The 17,883-nt window shown below is 42.1% G+C and overlaps 2 protein-coding genes across 2 annotated transcripts; one reads left to right on the top strand and one right to left on the bottom strand.

The window, feature by feature from the left end:
* Positions 1–794: 794 nt before the first annotated feature.
* On the top strand, positions 795–5,131 carry LOC127334325 (uncharacterized). The gene is made up of 5 exons (XM_051360757.1): positions 795–1,191; positions 1,296–1,444; positions 1,565–1,613; positions 2,467–2,609; positions 4,646–5,131. Exons 1-5 carry the CDS (start codon positions 1,143–1,145, stop codon positions 4,730–4,732), a joined length of 477 nt encoding a protein of 158 aa, XP_051216717.1. The 5' UTR covers positions 795–1,142; the 3' UTR covers positions 4,733–5,131.
* A 4,007-nt stretch (positions 5,132–9,138) lies between these two features.
* LOC127334324 (uncharacterized) lies at positions 9,139–13,473 on the bottom strand. The gene is made up of 9 exons (XM_051360756.2): positions 13,133–13,473; positions 12,949–13,041; positions 11,878–11,982; positions 11,381–11,530; positions 11,166–11,264; positions 10,953–11,081; positions 9,751–9,930; positions 9,531–9,647; positions 9,139–9,438 (listed from the first exon to the last, which is right to left on the bottom strand). Exons 1-9 carry the CDS (start codon positions 13,421–13,423, stop codon positions 9,274–9,276), a joined length of 1,329 nt encoding a protein of 442 aa, XP_051216716.1. The 5' UTR covers positions 13,424–13,473; the 3' UTR covers positions 9,139–9,273.
* Positions 13,474–17,883: the final 4,410 nt, after the last annotated feature.

Genomic DNA, 17,883 nt, shown 5'->3' with positions numbered 1-17,883 from the left:
CTCTGCCGAATGGTGCACGTTATGCCTAGAGTTCGCTGACGAATGTGACAGTGGTATTCGATCGTGCGCACACATGCTTTATTCCGACGGTTTAGTTCTGGAGAGAGCAGCGCGAAGCTCTGCCCTATGTTGCCATCAGATGATCTTTTGATCCATGGTGAAATGAGAGGCGAAAAATATCATGAAGGCCAGTGAAGGTTTGAGTCTTTGCGATTTTAAGGGTCTTGCTTGGTATTCTGGGCTTCCAGTAGCAGTATACAAGTGGGGACGACAACACAAGTGAAGTTGCGAGTCTTACATATCAGGATAAAAATCTAAGGTTGTGTCTGACAATGATCTTGTTGAAGGCAATGTCCTTGAGAGCGGAGACTATCTTCAGGGTGAAAACCTAAGGTCTTTTGATCGGGCGATGACGGCGTTTATGCACTATTCTTTTCTTGGAGGCTCCACTTCTGAAGAGTTTGGAGTTCACGTGGTGGATGTATTGTTGTTGTTAGGGCTGGAATATCGTAACGGACTTTTTTTTATTATGTGCATGGTATTGCGTTGTTGCAAAGGCTGGGTGTAATTGTTATCTCTAAATTAATATATTTCCTTTATCGAAAAAATGTATTGGCTTTGAAGTTGAGATTGATGTTATGACACATTTATTCAGCTTTCTAACATTCGAATCATGATTCGAATCTCACCTCGCTTCCAGCACAAGCGTTGTAAAATTCTGAAAGTGGTTTTTCTCCCTACACATCATACGACATTTTGTAGAGAATCAAAATTTTGCCATAATTTATAGACTTCAGTTATCGAGAAGTCATCCCTCCCAGTCTGAGCAGCCTGACGTTCTCTTCTCTTCTCCCACTATATTGGCCAGCGCAGACCGCCGTCGCCGCCGGCTCTGACGGCTCCGGCAGCCCCCCTGCGACACTAGCAACATCCACGGGTTCCTCTCGACCTCCTCCACGAATCCTCTGCACTCGGTTGCTCCGCTGCGAGCACTCCACGCAAATCGACGCCACCACCAAACCCTAGTCGCCGCTGACCTCGCCGGCGGGGGCTCCTGCAGCTGCTCGTCTTCTCCGTCTCCCGCAACCTTCGCGTTCCTCGCACGAAGACATTAGATTCTAGGAGCGCCGAATCGCGTGGCCATGGCCGAGAAGCTGGCTCCCGAGAAGCGCCATGCCTTCGTCCACAACGGTAAGCCTCCCCCATCTGGCGGTACGCGCTCTTCTAGAGTGTTCCAGCACCCGCCTCAACCTAGATTTCCTCCCCCCTCTTCGTGGATTGGATGGGGAGCGCAGGGCAGAAGGTCTTCGAATGGGACCAGACGCTGGAGGAGGTGAACATGTACATTGAGCTCCCCAAGAACGTGCCCACCAAGCTGATTAGCTGCGTGATCAAGGCCGGCCACGTCGAGGTCGGCATCCGCGGCAACCCGCCCTACCTCAACGTCCGTGGTTCACTCTCTCTTCCAATTCGATTCCGTTTGAGTCCGTGCTAAATGTTAAGTTCTTTCTTGTAAATTATGTCTGTTTCTGTAAGAGAATTGACATATGGTTGGGTTTTGCAGCATGACCTTATGCTCCCCGTGAAGACAGATTCGTCTTTCTGGACAATAGGTAGGTCTCAATTCTCTACCTCCTGCAATTCTTGGTCTTCACATTGCCTCTCCTGTGAATTATGTGGAGCACAGTAGCCTTGATTCTGGAGTAAGATATGTCAATATGTTGCCAATTTGTTGCCTCATTTCTTGTAGTTGTAGAGTATTTTTTCTGGTAGATTTGCTAATCTTCTGTACTCGGAGTTGCAGCAGCATTAAATGGTTCTTTGCTTGGGATTTCTGACATCATATGCTTGTTTTTTGAACTTGTTGTGTGCAGTTTTATTCACCTCTAGTAGACAGTTTTCCCTGGAACTATCAAACCAGTGTGGTGCCTACAAATTCAATCTAGCGTGCAGTTGGTGAATGCGCACTCTACTGCCAGTAATGCAGATGATGTTTATTTTAGCTTCGATGTAGGCTTTGATGAAAAGCTTTTGGAATTACTGGTGAATTTATCTGTTTTGGTTAGTTGAAAAACTAGAAAGCGCAATCAGCTTATTGGCAACTTGCATATGAGTTTTTACTGCATTTAGCTCTTCTGGAGTGGCGTATGTAGTGACATAGGAAGACCTTTTTCGCTGATCATAAATCCATCATAAAAAATCCCAATAACCGTAGGTAGAAAGATGCCTTAGATCTATTCAGTGCACCCACGCACTGCAGTGATTTAGTGGATTGTGTGCTAGCGGTAAACTGATAATATAGGATTGATTGGTCTGGTATAACTGCATAAGGGTGTTCTGGCAAGGCGTAGAGGTCCCTCATACGAAATTTTGCATCAGTGAGATAGCTATGTTGACATTTAAGTCATTAGTGCCTTTTGCCGCTCTATACTTTTTTTAATGTGGATGATGGTGACTACACTACAGAGGATGGTGAATTGCATATAACTCTGCAAAAAAGGGAAAAGGGGAAAACATGGGCATCTCCAATACAAGGTCAAGGTAGCTTAGATCCATATGCTGCAGATGAGGAACAAAAACGTCTTATGCTGCAAAGGTTTCAAGAGGAGGTATAACCAATTCACTGTACATGCATAATTTCCTTTCTGTTTGTGTATTCCCTTTATCAAAGATTTCAAGAAGAGGTATAACCAGTTCACTGTACATGCATGGTTTCCTTTCTGTTTGTGTAATCCCTTTTCTGTCTAGTTAACTCCGCCTCACTCACGGATCAGTGTCTGAATAGTTTTTCTTCTTCTCAATTTTGCACATGCTTATTGCCCTATCAGTAGTATGTGATATGAAGAAGTATCTGATATCAATGGAATAGTTGTTGGTGCTGCAATACACTAATGCCTCAATCAAATTATAGAAATGGTCAAAAGAAATCATTTGCCAAGCTTAGTTTTGTTAGCAAACTACATCGTATGCAAAACCATATTAATGTGTCACCTGCAAGATAACTTTAATGCGCAGATGAGATGGTATGGTTAAATCAGAGTAGGATATCCAAAATATCACCAATATGTAGCAATGTTGTTCAGGGTCATCGAATCAGGAGCCTAGCCAGTTTCACTGGGAACTGTACCAGGCCTGGCTAGTTACCAGTAGAAGGTCCCAATGGGTATGCAATATGATTCACATACCTGTTGGGCCGTGACTCTTGACTGAAAATGCTTACTAGTAGGTAACCTAATTTGGTCTCCAAAGTGTACACTGTACATCCCTGGCCCCTCCAGGCAAATATAGGACGCGTTCGTTTTAAGCCCCAACAAGCCCTACCAAATTTTGGCGTACCAATTCTCTGGCGAAGGATTCGACTGCTTTCATCTTGCCGATGCATTGGCGAAAATTGCATTGCGCGTGGTTGGACTGGGCTGGGCTAGCCAAATTATTGGTGTCCAACCAAATGGCTGCCGATGGGTCACGGTCGGGCCAAGTTTTGGTAAGGCTGGCATTGGCTGCAAACCAAACGTACCCATAGGCCATAGCAATGGTAAGGTCTGGAAATAACTGGAATGAGCTGGCTATATGATAGCAGGTGTTGGTTGTATGGCAGTACGGGCAATCTTGCTTATCTTCCATCCATGTGCATCGCAAATAAGCAATTTTCGGTCAACTTCTCACTTGTAATTTGATAAGTTTGTTGGGACTTGGATATGCTAGCATCTCCCATATTTGCTGAACATTTTAGGAACCAAACACCAAGGTTTATTGTGTACCTGTCACAATGAGAAAACATAAGGGGAGTGAAAAAGTTACCATGTTATAAGAAAATGTAGTTGGGACTTGAAACTACTAACAATCTTGCAGGATTCTTTTTGCAAACTGGAATGGCATGAGCCATACTACTCGGAAGGAAATATACTTGAGTAACAATCATACCGACATGCTGTTGTTCTTTATACTAGTGCTCTCTATCCATCATTAAATATAAGTAACCATGGGATCAGTGCTATAATTCTTTTCCAACTTTGCCCATTAATATGATAAATACTATATTTACTACTCCCTCCATCCATTAATAGATGTCTTAGATTTGTCTAAATTTGGATGTATCTATACACTATATAGTGTCTACATACATCCAAAATTTGACAAATCTAAGACATGTATTTATGGACACTTGGACAGAGGTAGTACAAATTGTGCCATTGGATTACTATGTTGCTAAAATACTTCCTATCATACTACCTAGCCTACGAAAACGTTTTATGATCTGGAATGGAGTTAGTATGTAGTTATATACTATTATTATTTTCATATTCGGCAATCTAAGACATATATTTATGGACAGAGGTAGTACATAAATTGTGCCATTGGATTACTATGCTGCTAAATACTTCCTATTATACTACCTAGCCTACCAAAACGTCTTATAATCTGGAATGGAGTTAGTATGTAGTTATTATGTTGTAATAGCACCTTATATTATGGGGTAGAGGGAGCAGTATATTTCAATACAATGTCAGTAAAAGTCTGACATTGAAGACTATGAATAGGCAAAGACCAACTTGAATTTGTGAAATGGAGAGACTGTCTTTTGAGTATTTTATGACATATCTGCATTGGTGTTGTCATTTATACGTATGTTATGTGCATGCAGAATCCAGGGTTTGACTTCTCGCAGGCTCAGTTCAGTGGTACCTGCCCTGACCCAAGGACCTTCATGGGTGGAATTCACACCGACTGAAGAAGCTTAGCTCAAGAACATAAATCTTGCTGGATGTTGTCGTTGCTATTGTCAATGCATCTTGTCAAATTTGACATTGTACCTACTGCATATGTGAACTGTGAAGCATCGCTGTCCAGATGATTCAGTGTTTACCCTGAAAATAATTGTAATGTATGACCTTGACCTTCTTGTCGATCATGTCAAGTTGGAAATTAGTGGCTGAATCTGCTTTATCCACTAAATCTAGTAAGGCCCCCTCATGATCCAGGATGATGGCAACCTGTGGCAGATGTGCTAACTACGGTTGTTATCATGCAGTAGTTGTGAAATTTCAAATGTAGCGTGACAATTGTATATATGTTGTGTCTGTCCTGGTAAAACATTCTGGATATATATTTCATTGTATTGTTTTCGTCATTGCTAGGGTAGCCTTCTCCAGAGTTGGACGGCTCCAGTGTAAAGATGGGATGTGCTCTTTTTGCCTCCAAAGATCATGAGCATTCAGAGCCGAAAGACCAACCCATACCTTGCGTGTTGTATCTACGAACTATATGCCAGGAATAGATGGTACACATAGGTAGGCATGCATGAATAAATGGCTTGCATGACTCGGTGGGGAAATCTGGGTAAGCTGTTGGAGATGGCTCGCAAGAACTTTTCTGTGACAAGCTTCCCACGAGTTCAAATGTGCCTACACGGACAAAGTGGCTGCACCTTATTTGACAACAGAAGATCATTGAACTTTCCCAGCACGTCACTTATACGCACCGGAGCGTGGATCTCGTGCCATTCCGAGTTCCGACAGAATCTTGCAGCTAGCTTCATCTTCTTTTGTTTAGTTCTATGCAATTTCCATTTGTATCCATCGTTTATATGCCAATAAAAGCCGAGTGTTTGGTCATTTTTTTAGGAGTCTTCAGTCCCAAATGTAGCTGGTCTCTGGATTTTTTGCAGCCGTTTCTTCTATGCAATGCGCATTGCAAAATCTGATGCAGTAATACTGTTTTATTTGAAATCAAACCCTCTGGTCTGAATTGATTGGAATGGCGTCGCTCAAACGTTCTCTCAATCATCTTGTTTTTAAATATTGGAAGTTTCTTCAGTTAGTATGCCAGAATATTAGAAATTGATTAATAATGGTACTGTTGAAAGTATTGGTGTTTGTGTTTAAAGTGATACAAGTTCAAGTGCAATATATAGTTTACATGTCACTAGAGCAATCCACTGATTTCCTGTTTTATGTTACTAGAAAGAAATCATCACATGGCAAGTTCTCATAAATGGAGAATATGATTAGAACTGCAGGCTTTAAATGATAAAGGAAATATCCATGCATCAAGAATTTTAGGGCCTGTTGTTTATTTTTCTATGCACTTCGATGCAACAAATATAAGCTAACTGAATTGTTGCTAATCGGTTTTATTTATTGTTGGAACACCTAGGTAACTGGTGTATTGGTAGACTTTATATGGTATAGAACAACTCAACCACCAATCTATGTTATGTGGTTGTCTCTATAGTTAGGTTACAGTTTGATGCAGAATCTGCAGATACAACGTTGAGATTTATAACTACGGGAGAATTTTGGTGTATTACTTCCATTATACTGTTGCACTCTGACTCTCTTAGGCCACAGGCTAAGAGCATCTTCAGCCGCCTTCCCAAAGCGCCCCCCAAAGATATTTGGGGAGCGCCGGACAAAATTTCGTTCTTAGCCGCGCGTCCTAAAGCCTCCTTCCGTCCGGCGCGGTCCAATACGGTGTCCGGCGCCCTGATCCTGTCCCTGGTCCACAGGGAATGCTTCGGACACGCTGGACACAACGAAAAGCAAGGCGGGGAGTGGTGGGACCGACGCGTCAGCGGCACATTCTAAGTTTAACCTAAGGGCCGCCTACCTCGCGATGGAAGTTATTGGCGTGCAGCGACGGTGCAGTTCCTGCAGAGGCGCAGCGAAGCGTCTCGTCGCGCCTAGCTCTTCGTGACGGTGTTAATGAGCGCCACCGCTCCCCCGCCTCCCTTCGGCCTATAAAAAGGGGCGCTCTCGTATCGTCCCTCACACACAAACCCTAGCGCCTCTCTCCTCAACCCTAGCCGCCACCATCTCAAGAGTCGACGCCATGGCTGGTAGAAGCAGAGGTCACGGCCGTGGTCGTGGTTATGGCCGCGGCAGAGCTGCACGGTCACCGTCGCCTGCGACGTCGTCATCTTCATCGTCGTACCTGCAGGAAGAGCACCAAGTGTCGTTCGAGTTTGTCGTCGTCCTCAATGGTGACCCACTCGGCATCCAGAGGCTGCCGGACAAGTTCGCCGAGTTCGTCCCGGCAACGAGCCGGCCGCGCTGCATCTGCGGGAGGCTGGCTACGACTGCTGTCGGTGGCCGGTGGCCGGTGGAGGTGGACGTGCTCTTCGACGGGCGCGGCAAGATGTACCTCCACGCCGGCTGGAAGAATTTCGCACCCTACCACGACCTCCAAGCCGGCTGCGTGCTCACATTCTCCTACCTAGGCGGCGCGGATATGAGCATCAAGGTGTTTGACGACATGTCCTTCCGCCGGCACTACCACGGTGACGACGATGAGGAGGACGATTGAACACGCCGAGTGTTCTTTCTTCGCAGCGAAAATGGTAACGGAGGTTTCTGGATGTTCTTTCTCGAAAAGACCAACAAGGCTATCATTATCAGTTGGATTTTCCAGTTTTGGTGACTGAGAGTGCCTGAGAGTGTTCTTTCTTGGCAGCGAACATACGAAATCTGGGATGCCAACACTAGTTAGGTTTCCTAATTTTGCAATGTTTTAACTATGTATTAGTTTGTGAAAACCATGTTCCAAACTATATCTTAGTTTGTGTAAAACCATGTTCCTAATTATGTATTAGTTTGTGGAATGTTCCTCCTCTATTGAAATGAAAATGCAAAAAAGAGAGTATTTTAATGTTAAAATAAGTTATGTGGCGGCGTTTGGGGGACGCGGCTGGGGTGCGACGTCCCCAAATGCGGCACGAAGAAAACACTTCCTCCAAACGCTCGATCCGGCGCCGTTTGAGGGACGCTTTGGAGGACGCGGCTGGTGAGATGTTCTAATGTGCCTTTGATGCCTACCGAGTTTCAGCTATTTTATTGACGTTTGCAATCCGTTGTGTCACGAACCTAATATATGTCTGAACCCTCTGAAATTTACTTCCACTTACTCCATCCATATGTCCATTTAGGCTTACCTTATCTGTCTGTCACAAATACTAAACCTCAATTGATGCTATTTTTAAGCTTCATGTCATGTTCTTATTATAATTTATTGAAGTTAGCTTTCTCTTTGCTGTTTTTACACAAGGTCGGAGAAACATCTATGGTGATAAAGAGTATTGGGCTACAGTGTGAAGATTAATTACCAGGCGCTGCCAACCACAGAATTTAAACTACTTGTGCTAGGGTCAAGCATTTTGCCTACCCGCAAAAAAAACATGCATTTTGCCGAATCACAGTAGACACAATACAATGTCTCTCTCATTTGTGTTTCTTGAGTTCATTTGCTTTTGGTTTAAATACACCATTCATGGTTATCGCAGTTTCTTGGTTTGCATGTACTAAGTTCTCAGACATACCGAAAACGTTCGAGAATAGTATGAATATAAGATAACGAGATAGGATCCAATTAAACTTAGGTTCATATGCACCTATGATCTATGAACCAAAACATAACCTCCACTACATTATATTACTTCCTTTAGAACACCGCAAAGAAAGTACCACTTTTTTTAAAAGGTGCTACCCTACTCAGGCAAGGAGAACACCTTACCCTTGCATTCTCAGGTTCACCACCCTTGTATACCCACTATTTTTGTGTTAACCCACCCACTGCCACTTGATCTAATATTCGGCCCACGCGGCAGTGACAGAGCGCATCCTTTGCTCAACTCTGGCATCTTACCTCTGCATCGTCCGATTCAGATTCTTCATTTATGTGTTGGAAACAGCTTTGGCCACCTGGATTTGTTTCATGTTCTTTCATTAAAAACCTTTGATATTTTCTCTCTCTAAACATACCTGGATCCGATTGGATAAACCCCATAGATTGTTTTGAATACACTTCCCGTAACAGCAAATATTGTTTCAATGGTTACCTGTGAATTAATGGCAACACGTTATATTTCTACTATGGGTTCCTGCAGGAACAATGTTGAGGGTGTCACCTGTAATGTGTTCAGTTTTACAACTTCTGTTTGATCTACTATCAGTTCCTTGTGCGTTCTGGTGCGAGCAAAAATGGAAATTTTATCTTGAAATTTCTAGTACCAAAATATGTCAACCTTATAGCATTGGGGCAATTGTACTCAGGCAGCAAAAAGACTTTCTGAAGGCACTGCGCATATAACCCATGATATGGCATTTACACTAAAAACAAACAGCAAGCTCCAAAAGGCATATGTTGCAAGAAAAAATGGCTCAAATTTACTGCCACACCACATAGGCATATTGCTGTTAATTTACATATTTAATGCATAATATTTGGACATCATACTAACATAAAAAACAAACATTGGAAGGAAAAAGAGGCCATCGTTCAACAAGGAACTAGCCCTCGCAATTTGTTAGCAATATGTATCAAGTGGTCAATATTTGTGGGTGGATAATTCTGGAGAAGCTTGAGGTTTGCGGTGAAGTCGCCAGCCAAGAGCCGTCTTCGAACAAGTATTAGCATTGCACAGCAGATCCGTAACAAGGTGTCCTGCACTCAATAAAACAAAGATTTTCATTAGTGCCCTCTGAAAACTACCACACATTCAAACGGCATGAAACTAGAAATGGCAGTTTTCTAACCGGAGGTCCCTGTGGGTCACCTAACAACGCATCCCACAGGTGAATGCAGTCACGGAATTTGAATTCCTGTGTCAATAGCAAGGTGATCCATCTGAACGCATAGAACTGTGGGTTAACCTGGAATTGATGGAGTGTCACAATGGTAGGTTAAGTATATAGAATTGACGGAATGTCACAAAATACCTTCAAGCAATTTCAAAAGAGTACTTTAGATCCATACCTTGGTTACAACCTCTAAATGTCGCCAGAGCTCTTCATCATGCCTTTTCAGGAGCTGCGATAGTCTACTGATTGTGGAGCGTATACCAACAACACTGTTGTCAAGCTGTTTGCAGAAGTTATCTCGAAATCCACTGAGTACCTCAACGAAACAGAAAAAAGCATCTGACTCTGCTTCTGCCTGTTCATACAAAAAAAATGTATGGTCATCAAGATGCCATGGCAACACACAGTATAAGCCTATAAGGGTTAAAGCTATCTGATATTAGCATCCATATTCAATGAGAATGACTTTCGCCTAAGAAAAATCAGAAGCAGGGTGGCATTATGCAATGTAGCCTCAGAAAATCCAAAATGCATAATAGTATGTAGGTTACAAGAATGAGACATGTTCCTCGTAATAGGTCTCTAAGATAAGAGTTGGCGAATGTATGTCTGATTTTAGTACGTAGATATAATCATCCTTATTTCTTAAAAACACGGAATGCAAGCTTATTATGTAGACTAGACTAAAGAAGAGAACTCAGAAGTTAACAAGTTTAGGTTGAGCCTAATCTCTAAATTTCCAACTCCACAGGAGAATCTTTATAATCGAAAATCTGAAGATGCATTTTGACTCTTTGAACATTATGGACTGGCACACTGCATATGAGATGATTCTTTCTTAACTCTTCTTTTGTTAGAGGATAGGGATGTACTGCTTCTGTTTCAAAGTAATTGGCACTTTTCAGTTTTCACCAGTGTGCACACATTTCAGCAAAAATCATTTACATGAGGGTTAAGACAAAAATGCACCCTCACAACAAATATGTGAAAGAAAAGTATAAGGACACAAACAACGAGAACACATAATCAAAAAAAAAAAAGCTCCAAGCATTTGGGACAGATATCTTCGTTGAAAATACCAGCTGTTACGAAACAGAACGAGAATATCATAGTCAAAAGTGCCAACTATTGTGAAACAGAGTAAGTATATACAGATACGTCACATCATTTACTATACGAATCAATGATCAAAATCCGACAGTCAATGCAACATTACAGGTGGATATCATAATTAAGAAATCTAAAATGAAGAACACCGTGAATTTTGAAGCAGACTTCATAAGGTTTGGAAATACCAGTCTTAACATGGTCAGTTTGTTTCATAACCATTAAAACTGAAGTTTTTTCTAACCAAATAGTCACATAAAGAGAACTTACAGCATTACTTTGGTCTGGATCATTCTTGAAAACATAGTAGAGAGGTGCCAAAACTTCATTCATTCCTTGCACATATCGTATACCCGGATTTAACTTTGCAAAGATGGTAAGTATACGCTTCAGTGACTCCTAGAAAAAAGATCACATTTAGACTAAACACAAGTACCAGAAACAAGCAAGAACTGGCATCATCTGAACAAAACAAATGCCTACCTGATTAGCCAAGGCATCAGAAGAACCCGCATTGAAAAACTGCATCTCAGGATGAGTACGCTTAACATCTCTATCAATCTGCTCTACGGTTTCAGATTCCTGAATATTGGATAACAGTAATGGTTTTAGTAGGTAAAACAATAAAATATTCATCATAGCAGTTAACTAACCAGTGGATTGCAAAGGGAGGCCTCTCACAAGAAGTTGCAAGTTACCTGGAAGTGTTGGTTCCAAACACTAGTTTTCCCAAGGCTGAGAGGGTGTTCGTCCTGGACAATTTCCGCCCTTGGGAGAAACCCAGTTCCTTCAGAATCGTGTTCCTTCTTTTTGGAAGTAGTCATTTCCATTCTTCGGGTAACTTCTGACTGACCAGTACCAAAATATATTGAGCAGGTTGGTTAAAAGTGGGGAAAAAGAACCAAACCAAATTGCTAAAATATCGTTATTTTTGCCCGATCCTAGCGAATCGTTAGGAGGGAAAACTTCTACCAGCAGGCATGAGGTTGTTGTCTAGATCCTAGCACCAAATACAGCAACATAACAACATGTTGACGGAGTACTTTTCATGCGCATGATTGATTTGGATAGATGCTAAACAGATATCCACCAACACTGGTGCTCCCCTAGCCCTCCTAGGGAAGGGCACTTTCTATCTAAACAGATGATTTGCAATGGTGTAGAACATACAATTCTATATGCATTTAGAACTTACAGGGTTAACCAGAAGCTCATCTTTGAAAGCCCTGTACTGGGAGCGTTTCTTTTCCAGTTCATACGCCCACAGAGCATGATCCGCTGGTAAGTACCCCAAGAGAAGCTGCTAACTATCAAAAAAGTCAAATAAATTTGTAATGTAGGAAAAAAATGAAAAAACTACCGATCACGTCATCGGACCAAAAGAAGATTTAACAATATCCATTTTACCTCATATACTTGATGTTTTTTCAACAATATCTTTAATCTAAACCTATAACAGCAGCTTTCCTCAGACCTCTAGATGAAAACATCTCATAAATTTAGAAAAAAACAACTCGCAAAATACATTAAACAATACACTCCAATCTCATTTGAGAACTTGGCATGCAAACTATATTCATGAACCATATGACTACTCTCTAAATCTGGAATATCTGGTTATAGGTTTATGATTTACAAAACCACTAGGTTCAAAAGTATTATGATACTACCAAGAAAAGTACTAGGTATATAGAATAAATGACGGAACATCAAGTCAGCATCCTAACCAAGACATGAAGCATCATAACAAACCAGACCGCAGAGCCCTTTTATCAGCAGCTACAAAAATGCACTGGGTAAATCGGGATGCGTATACATTTGGAAATTACATTCCATTCCAGAATCATGATTGCTCTTGGACTTACACAAGCAAGCAGTAAATTCCATGAGCATTTCATGCATGCCGCCACGAGGGTGAGAATAAATGTTGATGAATTCACTATTAATGCTTCATATAAGTTTCAAGACCAAAGCACTGTTAAGGCTGTATTTTGGCACAAATCTAATGTGTACACCACCGTTCAACAGATACTATGCTGATTTAGACGAATCAAACCATGGCAACCACATCCTAGACTCAACCAGGGCGTCCTGCCATATATCAAACCAACAACGATCAACGAGGATGAGGGCAGGAAAAAATCCAGCTCGTGGTCTCTTGCTAATGCCACATCTCTAGCATTTAACTCAGAGAGCAAACACTCCCTGGCATAACAGTAGGAACAAACCGCGCGGACACATAGCATTACAGGGTGAAGAGAATGACCTTCCAGACGATGGGCCGCACGCCAGCGTCGTCGGGCACGCCCTGGCACGCGAGCCGCCGCAGCTCCGCCAGATCCACCACCTTCCTCTCCAGCTGCACGCACCCCAAACCACAAACCTAAGGAACAAGTCGAAAAAATCGAAGCATCCTGTCTCGATCGCCTGGGCGGGAGGGCAGCACTCACCGCGACTCTGAACTCCGCGACGAGGTGGGACCGGGACGAGGTGGCCGCGGCCTCGCTGTCCGAGTCGGAGTCGGAGGTGGCGCCGTCGGGCCGCGCGGGCGGGGGAGGGGGCGGCGGGGCCGGATCGCGGTGCGGCTTGGGAGGTGGGGGTGGGGGAGGGGAGGGGGCGCGGGGCGGGGAGCGGTGGCGCGGGGTCGGGGCGGACCAGATCGGGCTGTTGAGCCAGTCCGGCACCGCCTTTTGCCTGGGCGTGGACGTCGGCGTCGGCGTCGGGTTGGCGCCGTCGGCCATGGCGGCGGCGGTGGTGGGGTTTAGAAGTAGAGAAAATGGGGAACCGGGTTGTCGTCTCTGGATCGGGGAAGATGGGATGGGTTGGACTTGGACCAGTCGGTGGTGCCTCGCTCTTCTTCTTCTCTTCTCCAGCTTTCCTTCCTCTGTTTTCTCTGTTTCTTCATTTCTTTCCGTTACTGATTTTGAGTCACCTCGTGTATTATTTATTTATTTTTTGCACATGTTACTACGGCTCTAAATACTTGTTGCAAATATAATGAGGTAGATACATTTTAGCCCATATTTTGACTAAAAGTTCGCCAAGCATTTCGATGGAGTACCATTTTTTTTATTAGTTATAAGAAATCTTGTGATTGATGGAAAACAAATATGTATCCATTTTTTTATTAATAAACACGAGAGTCAGGGACATGGTGTAACTACGGCGGGGTAGTAACATGGCGTTGCCGGTAGACACCAACGACGACGATCCGAAACATAGTCCGTCGAGTGGAGAACAAGCGAAAGATGAACGAGGATCCAACCACACATTGATAATGATCACCGGGGTCACCGTGAACCGAGACGAAATCATTTGGAAGAACAATGTGTTATGTGTACATTTGTGTCTTCCTGACGCAAGATGCAACCGAAAGATTTTACACATAGTCCTTCCTGGCATGTAGGTTTATAGCTTTTAATCTGTCATGGAGTAGCAACCTGAGGAGATTTATGTTTAGATTGGACACAAAATTTCAAGTCCATCTCATAGGAAGAGAGACATGTTCACTTGAAGTTAAGGCAGAATATACCCTTATGTTAGAATAGTGACCGGTCATCTCAAACAAATGTCAAGTGTCTTTATTTTGATTTGAACTCGATTCCTATTATTACTACACTTGCGAAATAGATTTACGACAAGCTAAAGTGACGGCTCGAGTGTTAACATTACGTTTTAGCTACAGACCAAGGAAAACCTTTATGGGGTATGACCAACCATCAAATTTGAGTTGTCAAGATGAAATAATATTTTATTACTTTATGTATACTATTTGAATGAAAATAGGCGATTTTAAATGGAAGAGGTAAGAGTATTTGCAATGTTACCACATCATTACACACAAAATACTAATATTTTCATTAAGGTGAATGTTTATCCATTTTAGTTGTCTATATGTAATTTATATTTGTTAATTTTTTGTGGGGGTCATTAAATGGGTACAGAATATTTCATTTTCATATTTATTTAAATTATTATAAAAATATGAATTTTATGACAATTAGGCTTTTGTTAATGGTTGGCCAGGTTGTTGCACACATGGCTACCAGTGATTAAAGATACTCCTCCGGTCCTAAATATAGAACTTTCCGGCTACTTAATTTAAACTACCGTAACATTATATGTTAAGGAACTGAGATAGTAGTATTTGATTTTTTTTCATGTTCCATATCTACAGTATTTTATAACTGATATAAAAGAACAAAATGGGAAACTACAAGAGTTTCAGGTAATCAGCCTGTTTTCAAATATCTCTAACCTAGTTTTTAAGAAAAATATATAATTTTATCGTGAATAGATATTTTATGATTTTATTTATGAAATGGATCACATAGAGAGATTAGGCATGAATATGTTTCTATGAAAAAGCCTAAAAAATTATATACACCATCCGTGTAAAATATGCCTTAGATTTATTTTCTTTTTTTACGGGAAAAATCCTCAAGATTTTATTCCTCAACTACAGGGTAACAATTAGCTAGCGGTAGCTGTGAGACACACTCCGAAAACTGTCGTACTCAACAAGCGGTACTCCCTCCTCAAGTCGGCATTTCGATCCATGGGTACGTCTGCCCATGGGCACCCGACCCGAATGGGTAGGGTATGAGTCTCAATGTTCACCCATGGAAACGATCCATGGGCAACCCGATCAGTCGTGGGTCGGGCATGGGTATCAGTCTATGCCCACGATCCCGATGGGTCACCCGATTAATATTACTAATTAAAACAATTGAATTATTTTGTATGGTACGTGGGCTATGATACGCATACATTATACATGCAGATAGTATATATCGTTTATACACAAAGCTCTTGTATCCAGACACCAAACATGCGCATATTAGTACTACTTGCAGTCACAAAGCCATGAACGGGAACACACCACTCTTCATCCTGGCAACCCAACAATATATCGATGTGTTTTAAATATTTGGTTGCGTCAAACTCTCTATTTTTTGTACCCGATGGATTACCCGATAAGGTCTGGTTGCCCGATGGGTTTGGGCATGGGTCTCATTCCTTACCCATGGGTAGGTCGTGGGTCATAGGTATGCCCGATAAGGGTGATGGAAATGGGTCTAGTTTAAGTTAACCCGACCAAACCTGACCCATTGGCAGCCTTACTCCCTCCAACTCTACCCAAGTTTGCTAGGCTATGTGCTACCCTACTTTGATCTCCTTAATCTAGGACGCGACTAGATAGCATCCGGATGCCCGTCCGTCCGTCCCAGCACTCAGGTCGAAAAACCAGCCCCACCGCGCGTAACGATTCCGGGAAGCGAGAGACATCCTCGCGCGGGAAGAGTAATATTGCGCGTGAAATGACTACTACCGTGCCCACTTCTCCTTCGCCATCCCTCATCCCAGCTCCTTGCTCTGCAAGTGGACGTGGATCCCAGACTGAACTACAACTTCTGTAGATCCGGAAAAAAGCTCGTTTCTAGAAGGAAACCTCTCTTCTCCTCCCCTCTCTTTCTTCAGCAACCCTGCCCCCAAATCAAGGTTGCTATGTGTGTACGAAAACCTAGAAAAAACAGTTCAGGGAAGATATTTGACTGTTTTTTTTCGCCAGGAAAGACTCTATGGCCAAATTAAGGTTTGCTATGCCAGCCATCAGAGTTCTTCCACATGGTAAAACCACTAGTATTGAATAATTTGCTCAACATAAACTGAATTATCTTAGCCTAACATATACCTGGGAAAACAAAAGCCTCAACATTGCATACAAGGAAGTAGGATTCAATGGAACCAAGAAAGCTAGTTAGGCAAAATACCAGGTCCAAAGTAAATCATGTGATCAGAGTTCCAATATGAAAAGAGCACAAACCTGAAAAAATAGTAGCCTATCGAGCAACACAGTTGTACTATAGATGCAAAAGTAGCATAAATGAGTCAGACAATAATCTGAAGTTGCATACATAGATGCAGTTATACAAAATAAATATACCAGGTTTGTGATATAAACTTCAGGCTCTCAGATTTCCAGCATGTACTATCTTATGTTACATACATAGATGCAGCTATGAAAAAAGATAGTTTGTGATACAAACTCAGCAATATGGTTTGTGCGACAAAAGCTTGACAAGGTACTGAATTTGTAGGTGCACTAGTACTAATAGTTCTGTAACTCAAAATCATCACCCTGCCTTTGTACATAGTTATCTTCAAACATAGTGTCGTAGCATCAATGCCTATATAGGAGATTTCTTTTCTCTTGATCATGCTGACTCCCCTGTGCACTTGTTCTTGTTGCATTATTCTGAAATTTTCAAACCATGTCATAGAAAGAAGTACTACATATATTTTGCTTGAGCATGATACATGCATGTCAATTAATACAGTATACTACTTGAGGGCATCTGGTTGTAACTCAAAAAGTAAACCAACTTGAAAAAATAAAACAACTCAATGAAACCAGTATGCAACATACCTATCTTTCTTACCACATGACAATGAAGTTAAAACAAGTAGTTGATGGACAAGATATGGGCAGCAAGTTGCTAATGTTTTTCACTACCCAACTTAAGCATGATAAGCAAAAACTAAACCATGCTCACTACATAACTTAGTTATATGCAATAACATACTTTTCCATATTCATTGCTATAGGTATGAAAAATAATTCTAATGAACTTTTTCATGTTTAAGATGCTAGAACATGGTTGGCGAATCCCCATAGCCAATGTTAATTGACCGAGGAGCAATGGTGGTGGTTAGTGGCAGAGGGGCCGCAACACCATGGGCAACCACACGCTGCAGTCAACCGAAGCAATCCCATAGCAAAATTGCTTACAAAATCAACAACATACCCTAACTTGGAAGAAGGAGATGCTGACAGAGCTAGCATGCACAAGGAAGTTGCATCCGGTCTAGAGGAACCATTTCTCAGGATGTGGTTCGACACTATTGAAAGTGAAGAGCACATTATACTGCTTAGGCTGCAAAGATAGGATTCTCCATCAAGTCACATACATAAAAAAGAAAAGCTCATACATATAAATTCGAGAAGCAACAGTTTGTGTGCAACAAGTTCCGCAGACAAAAGGCAGGAAGAAGTTCAGCAAGATACGATGTGACTGTTTTGGAAAATGTTAGCCCTGTTTAGCTAGATGACAACAATGGAGAAGAAGAAATCCAACTTACTTAAAACAACAATCAACTTATTTATGTTGTTTAAATTGAAAAAGTTAAGAAATGAAGG

This window comes from Lolium perenne, chromosome 2, assembly GCF_019359855.2.
Source record: "Lolium perenne isolate Kyuss_39 chromosome 2, Kyuss_2.0, whole genome shotgun sequence".
Taxonomy (NCBI): domain Eukaryota; kingdom Viridiplantae; phylum Streptophyta; class Magnoliopsida; order Poales; family Poaceae; genus Lolium; species Lolium perenne.
Note: the sequence above shows the minus strand (reverse complement) of the source record. Positions and strands in the feature narration are given on the sequence as shown.